General features: G+C 36.5%; 2 protein-coding genes across 2 annotated transcripts; both read left to right on the plus strand.

Annotated features, from left to right (window-relative positions):
* The first annotated feature begins 1537 nt into the window (after window positions 1–1537).
* Window positions 1538–2638, plus strand: LOC128547766 (toll-like receptor 4). Its single transcript, XM_053520925.1, has one exon. It carries the CDS (start codon window positions 1538–1540, stop codon window positions 2636–2638), a length of 1101 nt encoding a protein of 366 aa, XP_053376900.1.
* Window positions 2639–6179: 3541 nt separating this feature from the next.
* LOC123528765 (toll-like receptor 4) lies at window positions 6180–11090 on the plus strand. The gene is made up of 2 exons (XM_045308738.2): window positions 6180–6333; window positions 6859–11090. Coding segments are annotated over exons 1-2 (2943 nt in total). The 5' UTR covers window positions 6180–6331; the 3' UTR covers window positions 9800–11090.
* Window positions 11091–12879: the final 1789 nt, after the last annotated feature.

Genomic DNA, 12879 nt, shown 5'->3' on the forward strand with positions numbered 1-12879 from the left:
CTACTAGGGAACTTAACCTGTCATCTAATTACCTTCAGCATATAGACAATGGGAATTTTGAATACTTGGAGGAGTTAATAAGTTTAGATTTATACAACACGTCATTGAAAAATGTCTCATCCGATGCCTTCAAAGGACTTACGATTTAAAGTTCTTAAATATCTCTCAAAATGACCAATTTCCTCTTACCATGAGTCTACACCAATGGAACTATTTGAGCACATTCCGCCCTTGAAGTGCTCCGAATGTATGGAACAACAGGAACGTACAATATCAAGAATGGATACCCGGATGTACAACTAAGTAAGCTTCCATCTTTAGAAGAACTTTGGATAGATGGACTTACAATTTGACATTTGGCCCGGCATTCAGGAACATGACCAGTCTAAAGGTCTTACGCCTCGCGGGGATTTTGTTGAACCATCGTGGAGGAGCAAAGAGTTTTGCATGACTGACCTAGTAGAGGGAATGTTTGATAATGTCGCTTCTATCACCATCTATATATAAGAAAATGTTACGTGACACAATTGATAAAAATGTTTTCAAAATTTGGAAAAACTTGGAGTATCTTGATTTGTCTGAAAACAAAAAGTGGGACTAGAAGATATGTTTAATTCATTTTGTAGTCTCTCCAATACGACTACAAGTCTAATTTTGAATAGCGTTACAGCAACAAAAAGCGTGTGGTCTGAATAAATACTAAAAATGGTTAAATGTATTGAAAATAAATCGATACGAGAACTTCAGCTACATCACAATAAAATTCGACACATAGACACACACGTGTTCTCTACTTACCTAAAACTCTTCAAGATTTTGAGAGCAACAAGTAATTATTTTTGATCTAAAATATCTACATATTCATATATTCCATTATGACAAATTTAACGCACTAGATATTTCTTATTCAATTTTTCACGGATGAGATATCACTTTGGCTCAAAAAAGAATATACCCAAGAACGAAAGACGCAATGTTTTCACAAGTAAGTACTGACCAATTATACTAACGATGGACAATCGCAATGAACGACTCGTATCGCATGTGATTACGTTATAGCAGCGAACAAAGTGAAGAGCACGGTGGTAGCCATGGTGGTATTTTCCATGATTATGCTCAACAACTTCTCTTGGATATTACTCACCAAAATTATTTTCAGTACAAAACACAAAGCACAGGGAAAGTATGTCCACAGTTAAATAAGGACAGATATATTCCACCTGGAACTTTTTTAGGAAACATTCCACCAAACATGAAATACTTAGATTTAAGTCACAGTAAACACGCATATCCTATATTTGAGTTATTTATCAACTACTCAAATACGTTAGAGATCATCAACGCCAGTAATTCTCTACTCTATTGCTGGGAAGGTCCAGTGCATGGACTAACAAAACTAGTAACTTTAGACCTCTCAAACAACTTTTGTAATAATGTATCCTTTAGGTTTTTCCAAACGTTGCCAACCCTGAAACGATTGAATATCAGTTATAATTTTTTGGGTTCTACAATTGCAAAAGATATCGAAGGAAGCATCATGTCCAATCTTACAGCACTCGAGACGTTAGATATTTCTTTCAACCTTATTGAAACAATTCCTAAGTTGTTTCTGAAGTCACAGAAGGAACTAATTGTACTGTCTGCAAGAGGAAATATTCTTGAAGATTTTAATGTTGATATAAGTCACATGACCAAACTTAGAAAATTAGATTTAGAACGGAATAGGATCAGGACACTTTCCGAAAAAACGTGTGAGGATTTAGAGAAAATTTCGCAACGAAGCAGCAATAACATAAACAGCCCATCTAGGAAAACTTTATTTGTTAACCTCAGATCTAACTCTATCGAGTGTTCGTGCATCAACATAAGGTTCGTGAAATGGTTATACAACTATTTTGGGTTCAACTCTACTTTGGCTGTGAATGTATCTTACTGCGTACAGGATGACGAAAATCATACACATATGACATTGGATTCCCGGAATAAGCTCGGACTGATAGTGGACATGTTGGAGCATAAATGTCGGTCGTATACCGCTCTAATTATTGGACTATCTACTGCAATAGCATTCATTGTAAATGTTATTTTAGTTATCATTGTTCACAGATACCGATGGAAGCTACGATATTGGTACTATGTTGTTTTTGACAAGAGGACTGTTAGAAGAGGAGATTATGAGCTTGTCGATGAACCGAGATTCAAGTACGATGTGTTTGTTGCGTCCTCTGATGATCAAAAAGAGTTTGTCATTGATAAACTTCGGCCTGCTTTTAAACAGAATGGATTAACTGCATTTATCTCTGTTTACCATATCAACTTTGGCAACAATTTGGTAAATGTTATTGGAAAGGCAATAAATGAAAGTAGCGTAGTTTTGTTCGTTTTCTCAGAAGAGTGGTCGAGTGATGACTGTATGAAAATTGCCTTACATATGTGGCAGTGTGACATGGTACACCGTAATGGGCCTGCAGTGCTTGGTATCAACCTAAACACATTGAGAGGCAGGGATGCCGAGATGGTCCGAGAAATTTACTGCCAACACTTTATTGACTATCCAAACGGAACTGATGAGGAAGAGCAAGAGGCATTCTGGAGGGATTGTGCAAAAACAATAAGAGAACAAAAAGAGGCGCAGTAAACTATAAATCATATTCTACAAAGGATCAGATTGTGTACAAAATAAAAAAAGCACTAGTTAATATGTGGTTGACTGGAGAGAATCAAAATTTAAGTATTAGGTGTTATATTTTAAACTGCAAATATCTGCTATAGGAAATCAGAATGTGTGCAAACTAAAAGAGCTTTAGAAGATGTACAGCAATATGTTGATATATTACAGAATTATTCAGAATATGTATAAATTGTAAAAACTGTAATATCACTTTGTAATGTGCAGCAATTTGTTGATATATTATAGAGCTAATAAGAAAGTATATGAAGTGTGATAGCATATAAGATTAAATGTATAAATAGCATGAGATGATGTGCAGCAAACAACATTTTTAATTATTTTATAACTGATTAGAATTTGTGTAAGTTGTAATAGCATGAGGTGGTTTGCATGAAACACCTTCTATATATATTTATATTATATTCAATTATAATTTATGTAAATTGTTGTAGTGCAAGGTGATGTGCAGCAATCTCATAACACAATCTACAGCGAATCAGAATGTACTGTAGCAATTTGTTAGTATCAGAATATATGTCAATTGTAAAATTGATAGGTTATGTGCAATGAACTTTTGATGTATTATTTTAAGCTAGTTATAAGAGAGCAAGGTAACATTCAACTAACTTCGATTATTTTGATAACGAATCAGAATTAATGTAAAATTAAAGGCAGTGTGCAGTGAACGTTTTCTGGAGAGGGTCTGAATGTATTCCTAGAGTTAGAGTGCTGGAGAAAGAGTACTGAATTTTGAGATGTGAAAAATGGTTATGGTTACAGCCAGTTGTTCCGTTTGTGTTTTTTTTCTGTTTCTTCGTGAATCTTCTACATTCCTATCGATTTTATCGTAGTATTCTTGTGTTAAACATTTATTATATCTTATAATAGCAGTATTGTGCTCCTGCATGTCTGTGTTATTCTATTGCGACTTATTCAAGATGACGTTTGCCAGGCTGTACATCGTCACCAGGAGAATTTGTTAAAAATATAGGACGTACGATGGCAAGTTACTGTCTGCTTTTTTATTTAGATATTTTTCTAAAACCACTAGTTCATTATATCGCGGCTTACTTTCAGTTTGAATATAACTTATTAAACATTTAGCAGGAATGCAAAGTCAATATTAAGACGTACTTGATAAAATAAATCTACATAGCCCACAAAGAGGGAACTACTTTGAGTCTTGGAGGAGTCAAGGTCGTTACAATCGCATTACACCACCCATACCTTCTCCCCTTTGCTGTGTGTCCTCAACCAACATCCTTTCATATCTGAAATAATGTCCTGTGTGTATTGATTTTGTTCTGGTTTAGAGTCAAAACGACATAATTCAGGTCATATAGCTATATTTGCAGCTTTTGATGGTAAAGGAAGAACCAGGTGTCCCGCCAAACAATATTTCCGGCAAAGGTTGGCCGCTGGGCCGAACCACTGACCTTCCATTATCCAGCCGGATGGCTTCCTCATACGAAGAATTCTACATCCAAAAGAAATGTTTCGAACCCACACTGGTGAGGGGCAAGTGATTCCAAGACAGTAACCTTAATCACTCGGCTATAGAGGTCCACTGTGTGTATTGATCAGGTAAAACAATAAAACAATATCGACATTCTTTAATGTTAAGACCCTGCATTAGTTACCTATCGGTGATAATTTCCCTCAACTGAATTTATACTCAAAAGTTTCTCATAAATGAGTCGCAAGTAGTTGAGTAAAATAGAAATAATCCTTGTAAATGAATGATGATCAAAGTGTCTACGTACGTCTTTGACCTGCATTAAACCTAACATAATACAGGTACAAGCTACTGTTGCGCCATTATGTATATAAAGTGCTACAATATTAGGTAAATATATACATGAGTAAAAATTAATGTAAGTCACATCAACACCAATCAAAACAAACAACATGAGATCATCCCTTATTTTTTACAGTGAAGCAATACATAAATGAGCCGTGCCATGGGGAAACCAACAGGTCGCCCAAATTGAAAATTTAAATGCGCCTGTTCATGGACGGTAGTGGAAATTTAAGCTAGCGTCCACGCCTTCTAGCCCCGAGGTGAGCAGAATTCAACATTTATACATGATATAAGTACTAGAATATGATTTAAAGACATCCGTAGATGTAGTCATACGGTTTCAATATGACACAGAGTTAAAAAAAAACAAGGATGAATATCTAACGGGGAAAGCCACGTCCTAAATACGCAATCCGAGCACGCGGACGCGCACACGACAAACACACACACGCGCATGCACACGCACACACACAAAGTAAACACACAAGGACAAAACAAAAAAATAAAGGAACACAGTGGAGCACCGTCCTGGAACGGTCAGTGGCAAAACTACCACTGGAGGAACTTAAACCGGTTTATCGTGCACCTAACCTCACTTCAACCCCCACCATGTTCCAAAGTCACAGGACAGTGTAAATAAAGGTTATCCCCGCCAGGTTTATCTAAATAATTCATTTAAATAATCAGACCGTTACATGTCAGAATGTAATCTGTTCCACTGTTTTACAATCAGGAAACCAGCTCAGAGTTTTAAATTGTTCATTAGTGATATGAGACCTATGTTCCATGTTTAGTACAAACCTTATCAATTCACTTTGGAGCAAACTGAAGCCTGTCTTTTCGATATTGCTTACACCACCAAAAAGAACAAGCATATTTGAAAAGACACTGAATAAAAAATTAAACAATTAACACATTTCTTAGTATTATCTGTGAAAAAATCTCGCTTTCAGAACATAAATTTAAGCCTAGCACTGGATTTTATGATAAAAAGAACAGGCCATGGATTCACATGATAAATTTAAGTCTAAAGTTTGATTGGGTCTATTAGCTTTCGGACAATAGAAGATAAACAAAACAAGTATGAAAGCAAGTATCTGTCAAATACCCAAAAGTTGTAATTTGAAATAGAAAATATTTAAAAATTATATAAAAAGGGGAATACTTGTGCATACTTGTAGATAATGGCGTTTGCGTGTTTAAAGTCTCATAAGGCTTTAAATTTTATGTTGAAAACAGATGAGCCATGCCATGAGAAAACCAACATAGTGGCTTTGCGACCAGCATGGATCCAGACCAGCCTGCGCATCCGCGCAGTCTGGTCAGGATCCATGCTGTTCGCTAACAGTTTTTCTAATTGCAATAGGCATTTGAAAGCGAACATCATGGATCCTGACCAGACTGCGCGGATGCGCAGGCTGGTCTGGATCCATGCTGGTCGCAAAGCCACTATGTTGGTTTTCTCATGGCACGGCTCAGATGGTAAAGCTGTCCGATGTTTGATATGTATAATTACATGGTAAATGATGGTTAGAAAGACACTGCGGGTGTAATCAAAACAATATAATCTATAAAACTTTGTAATTGTTAAACAATTACTGAAAATAGCATTTCACAAGAAATGAATATATATTATTTTCAGTATAAAAAATGTGTCAGTCAGGCATTATGAGCCTATAAATATAACTAAAGGTTAAGAAATGTGAAACCACTTTATTTAACTTCCTTGAATAAAATGTGTTTATTTACTTTTTACAATGTATAAATGCTATGACAAATAATCAAATTACAGCTTCGTAGAGGAAATAAAAGCAAGTTATTTACTTTCCTGTTTAGGCTGAAAAGAAATAGGAATTAAAATGTAAGTAGTCGTAATTAATACCTGATAGCTAATTTGGGATACCTGTTGTTTTTGCCATTTTTATTACCATGTTACTAAATGATAAAATCTAAAGCTATTACATGTTTACCATGAATATGAATTCATTTGAGTTACACCTGTCATTTTCCTATTTATTGCAATTGTAGTTTACATGTATTTATTAGTTTTGAATAATAACTGCATTTTCTGTGAATCTTATTTAAAACATATTTGAGCCGCGCCATGAGAAAACCAACATAGTGCGTTTACGACCCGCATGGACCCAGACCAGCCTGCGCATCCGTGCAGTCTGGTCAGGATCCATGATGTTCGCTAACGGTTTCTCAAATTGCAATAGGCTTTGAAAGCGAACAGCATGGATCCTGACCAGACTGCGCGGATGCAAACGCACTATGTTGGTTTTCGCGTGGGGCGGCTCATTTTACATTTCATTTATTAAACACATTTACAAGAAGTACAATTTCTTGGTATTGATATAGAAAGTAAATATATTTTCGATTTCAGGACTATTGCAAATACACTCTTGCTTTTCCTCGTTGGTTGTGTCTGTGAGTCAGTATTTGCAGACGATGTGTATATAGACACGTGTACAACATGTAAATGTAACATCACTACGCTCCAAGTAAACTGCTCAAGCACAAACCTTACAGAAATACCTACGGACCCGTTTAACGGCAAGACACGTCTTCTCAACATGTCATTAACAGCACTACACATCATTAACAATAAGGACCTGGAGACATACAGCGCGTTGCAAGTCCTGGATCTTTATAAGACTTCATTAGAAAACATCAGCGATTCAGCGTTCAGTAGTTTGAAAAACCTCAAATACTTAAATCTCTCCAATAACGACCAATTACCGATGACAGAGAACACGACCAGTCCAAAACTGTTCAGTAATCTTGATTCTCTAATCGAATTAAAGATATATGGAAATACTGGCGCGTATAACCAAGATGGCTATCCTGGTGAAGCTTTGGGTGAAATAAAACAACTAAACTCTCTGTGGATAGATGGTTTAACAAACATGAATTTCGGACCTGCGTTCAAGACCATGTCGTCTTTGAAAACCATCTGGATACCTGGTGATATTATTCAACCTCCTTGGAGATTCTGTGAGACAGATATTAAGGATGGGATGCTTGACAATTTAGTACATATTACCAATTTCACAATGAGAAAATGCGGTGTACGACATGTTGGGTCTAATGCATTTAGAAACATGACAAGCCTGGTTCACCTCGACTTATCCTACAACAGGTTCCTTACTATTGAAGGGCTTTCGCATGCTTTCCCCAGTCTGGGAAACACTAAATTGGCTGTACTAGTTCTAAATGCCATCGAAAACGTTATACACATGAGTTGCGGAGTGACTTTCACAAAAGATATAACAAAGAGAGCGTCCAGTATCAGCACACTAAAAGAAATTCATGTTGAATACAATGCGATCAATGGCTTTGAAAGACACTCAATACAATACTTGCCAAAGTCGATAGAATACATCAATGCAAAGAAAAACGAATTTGAAATAGGTTTTTATGCATTTGACGCTTATCTTCTGGAAAATTTGAAAGCATTTGATATGTCATACAACTTTTTCCCTGATGACACTGCGATATGGTATCATGATCCACCAAAGTTTTCTCAGAAACAAAAACAAACAGCAGCAAATTCATGCGAAAATATTCCTTTGGAAACGGACCAGGTTATCAACTCGGAAGCAGCCATATCGAAAGGAAAAATTGCTTCCTCTTCTCGGCAAAATAAACAGACGTTTGCTAAACAAGGAAACACAAAACACAAAGGAAATCTGAATATGGAAATCTATAGCTCTAATGATATTTCTAAGCAGCGAGCACTGCCAAATAAAAACCAAGACCACTTCAAATTTACTGATTTCATGCATGAGAACATCAAACGGGAACATTCAGAACCGGATACGAGTGATAAAAATGAAAGCGACGAGCCGGTTTGTCCTCCAGCTATTTCATTCATTCCGCCGGGTACAATCATTCCGTACCTTCCAAAGAACTTAGAAACTTTGGATCTAAGCCACGGCAAGTTCGTTTACCCGATTCCTGAAATGTATTTCAACGAGACAAACAAACTTAAAGTTATCAATGCTTCTTTCTCGCTGTTTTATTGCTGGGACGGTCCAGTACATGGAGTAAAACACCTGGAATACGTAGATCTGAGTTCGAATCTCTGTTCGAAAATGAGACTTTCGTTTTTTGACGGAGTTCCAAACTTGAAATATTTGTCAATAGCGAGAAATTTCCTTTATTCTGCCATTGAAAACGACACAAATGGTAGAATTCTAAGAAATCTGACAAAATTAGAAAGTTTGGACATGTCGGACAACAAAATAATGAAAATACGACGCCGTTTCTTAATGAGACAAGAAAACTTGAAGCTTCTGAATGCATCAGAAAACAAGCTTACTACATTCGATATTGAGATAAGCCATATGAAACAACTCACTACAATTGATCTGAGAGAAAATATTATACACACTCTATCAAAGGAAATGCGAGATAACTTGGAAGCTATTTCGGAAAGGAATTACAAGAAAACGATGAAATCATTGTTCGTCAATCTCAACGGAAATGACATTCAGTGTTACTGTAACAATTTAGACTTCCTGCAATGGGTATACGATCATATGTCTACTTGTCGCTTTCTTGATGTTGCTATTTCCAAGTGCATTTATTACAATTTGACTGAGATTGAACTAAACGACCGTAAGCACTTTGGTTCAGTACTTGAACATCTGAAGAGTCATTGTGCCTCATACACAAGTGTTATAATAGGTGTTTGTGTTACATTGTGTGTTTGTCTCAACATCGGAGTGGCTGTTTTGGTCCATCGCTTCCGGTGGAAGATCCGATATTGGTACTATGTTGTTTCTAGCAAGCCTACAACTCGCTCCGGCTACATTTCTATAGACAGCCTCAGTGCCATTGGATCAAGGTACAAATTCGATATATACATTGCATCTGCTCAAAGCGATAACACCTTCGTTATGTACAAAATGAAAAGCCGACTGGAAAACGAAAAAATCCGGCTCTTTATCCAAGATGTTGATATTGTTCCAGGACAAAATATCTACAGTATGATTGCAAATGCTATACACGTCAGCCGAGCAGTGATCTTTATCATTTCAGAGGGGTGTGAGCAAGACAGGGAATGGAAGATAGCCATGCGGATGGCCCATGAAGAGTCTCTAAAAAGGGGACAACCGATGTTCTTTGGAATATTTATCGACCATGAGCCTGGAACACCGTATTCTTCGGATGTCAGAGAGATAAGGAAGAGGTCGTACATAGACTATCCTGGGGACACCCAGCCAGCTAATGAGCAAACGTTCTGGATGGAACTGCTGGAGAAAATTTCCGAAACGGGAAATGCGCAAATTTTGAGCTTTGATACAAGAATGCAGCAGTAACTACACATAGTTGATTTTGAGTTTAACATTTGACATTTGTTCGAATAACACATCGGTATTATGATTAAAAAAAAGGATTTTATGTCAGAAACTGTATACAACAACTTTTTTTATCATATATATTAGCTCTGAAATTATGAAGGGAGTACTAGTATGAAGACCATTTTATATTAATATTTCCTGTGGTCAGTGTTTGCCAGTGAATATAATTAGAGATGCTGGCTTTATCGTCTGCGAAATTTCTAAAGTGGACTGGTCGATATTTCTATTTGGACAGTGCCTTTAACTGTTTAAAGGGGTGTTTTCCAAAAAAGATACTGACTGAATGGTGGACAGTGCAGACAGTGATCTTGGTCTGCACTGGTCGCAAAGGCAGAATCACTTGCTGCCAGCAGGCTAATGGTTAAAGAACCAGAAGTGTTTTTTTTTTAATTTCTCTATGTGGACATTTCCTGTTGTAAATCACGTTATGTCTGGGTGTTTGTTTTCAGAAATTCTCAAAACTGCATCGTCGCTTTCCCAAACTGAATCACAAGACAGTTTGCTTTTAAGGTATAGGTCCATGTTTCGGAGAAAAAAGTTCGAACGTCATCAAATCATAGAAAGAAAGCATTGTTTTACATGAAAATTTAACAGCGTATAAAACATTTATATTCTACAAAACCATTGTCAATTTACTCATATATTATTGAATTCCGGAAAGGAACTGCATGAAGGTGCCACACTTCTGGACAGTTTAGCGCCTTTAAAAACTGACCGTTTTTTAAAAGCTGTTACACGTCTTCGTTTTGATGCATTTGCAACATCGTGCGAGTGTTTAAGCTTTACATAACTAGGTAAAACATCGTTTTGACAATTGTTTACATTTATTTCTTTATAAATGGCATTCTTATTTAAAGGGGGACAACTCGTTCAGAATATTTTAAGTATCCAACTCTGTGGGGCAGAACAGTAAAACATGTATTGGACAGATAAGTTGTGTGTCAAGATGCTGTTCATTCATTAAAAAAATCTGTTGTTTTGTGATATACTGCTAAACCTTAACTTTTTTACAGCAAAATATATTATTGTATACTAGCTTATGCTTTTTTTCTCTTTCAAGATTGAACTTTATGACTTTTTTCTGGAAAAATGGATGTTATTTTCTGTAACAGTGTATGTGTTGATACTTTTTATAACAATGTTATTTTTACACTTATAAGTATGATAAATATTTTTGAAAAGAAACACATTTTCTTTTAACAGATGTATATTTTATATTCGTCTAGATGAAAGACAAGAATAGAGCGTTTTTAAACAACTTTATTTATTGGCTTATTAACCATGATGTGAAGTTCGTGAAAGAGTATTTTTCACATGACCTTTTTGTTGTCATAGCAAATGGTAGTTTCTTTAGGCTCCATTTGTAATCGCTAAAGTAACATCTTCATGAAATTTCAATACATCTAGCCAAGCGGTATTGTAAAAGATGAATTGTATATCCATAAAGCATATGGCTTATAATGGACACCTTACCATTGCAAAAGCTGTCGTTCAGGTGACCTAATAAACGTGAGATTACGTAACCTTAGTGCGACACTACTGTAACCTTAGTGCGACACTACTGTCATCTTAGTGCGACACTACTGTCATCTTAGTGCGACACTACTGTCATCTTAGTGCGACACTACTGTCATCTTAGTGCGACACTACTGTCATCTTAGTGCGACACTACTGTAACCTTAGTGCGACACTACTGTCATCTTAGTGCGACACTACTGTAACCTTAGTGCGACACTACTGTCACCTTAGTGCGACACTACTGTCATCTTAGTGCGACACTACTGTAACCTTAGTGCGACACTACTGTCATCTTAGTGCGACACTACTGTCATCTTAGTGCGACACTACTGTCATCTTAGTGCGACACTACTGTAACCTTAGTGCGACACTACTGTCACCTTAGTGCGACACTACTGTCACCTTAGTGCGACACTACTGTCATCTTAGTGCGACACTACTGTCATCTTAGTGCGACACTACTGTCATCTTAGTGCGACACTACTGTATCTGCTTCATGTACAACAGGTCTGCACTGAAGCGACGCTATTAGGCTGGTGAAAACTAATCCCAATATGTATCTCTGCCTCCTCTGACAGGTCCATCCATAGAATATCAGACTAAAAAGATATGAAAGAGATAATTGCGACAAGAGTTGAATTAAGTGAAAACATGAGAAGCACGAGTAGTTCAGTGATTTTGAGAAAGACGTAATTAAAGTTAATATTTTTATTTTTATACCTCTTGCAGCTATTAAGCACTTCAAAGCAGAACCATTTGAACATATTTCTTAGAAATCCATTTAAGGATGTTCCTGGTTGGAGGGCATCCAGAAGTGACGCATGTAAAGGATGTTCTTTTTAGCTCATCTGATTTTTTGAAAAAAAATGATGAGTTATTGTCATCACTTGAGCGGTTGTCGGCGTCGGCGTCGGCGTTGCCTGGTTAAGTTTTATGTTTAGGTCAGCTTTTCTCCTAAACTATCAAAGCTATTGCTTTGAAACTTGGAATACTTGTTCACCATCATAAGCTGACCCTGTATAGCAAGAAACATAACTCCATCTTGATTTTTGCAAGATTTATGGCCCCTTTTGTACTTAGAAAATATCAGATTTCTTGGTTAAGTTTTATGTTTAGGTCAACTTTTCTCCTAAACTATCAAAGCTATTGCTTTGAAACTTGGAATACTTGTTCACCATCATAAGCAGACCCTGTACATCAAGAAACATAACTCCATCTTGCTTTTTGCAAGAATTATTGCCCCTTTTGGACTTAGAAAATCAGTTTTCTTGGTTAAGTTTTATGTTTAGGTCAGCTTTTCTCCTAAACTGTCAAAGCTATTGCTTTAAAACTTGCAACACTTGTTCACCATCATAAGTTGACCCTGTACAGCAAGAAACATGACTCCATCCTGATTTTTGCAAGATTTATGGCCCCTTTTGGACTTAGAAAATATCAGATTTCTTGGTTAAGTTTTATGTTTAGGTCAACTTTTTCTCTTAAACTATCAAAGCTATTGCTTTGAAACTTGCAACACTTGT

This window comes from Mercenaria mercenaria, chromosome 13, assembly GCF_021730395.1.
Source record: "Mercenaria mercenaria strain notata chromosome 13, MADL_Memer_1, whole genome shotgun sequence".
NCBI classification, from domain to species: Eukaryota; Metazoa; Mollusca; class Bivalvia; order Venerida; family Veneridae; genus Mercenaria; species Mercenaria mercenaria.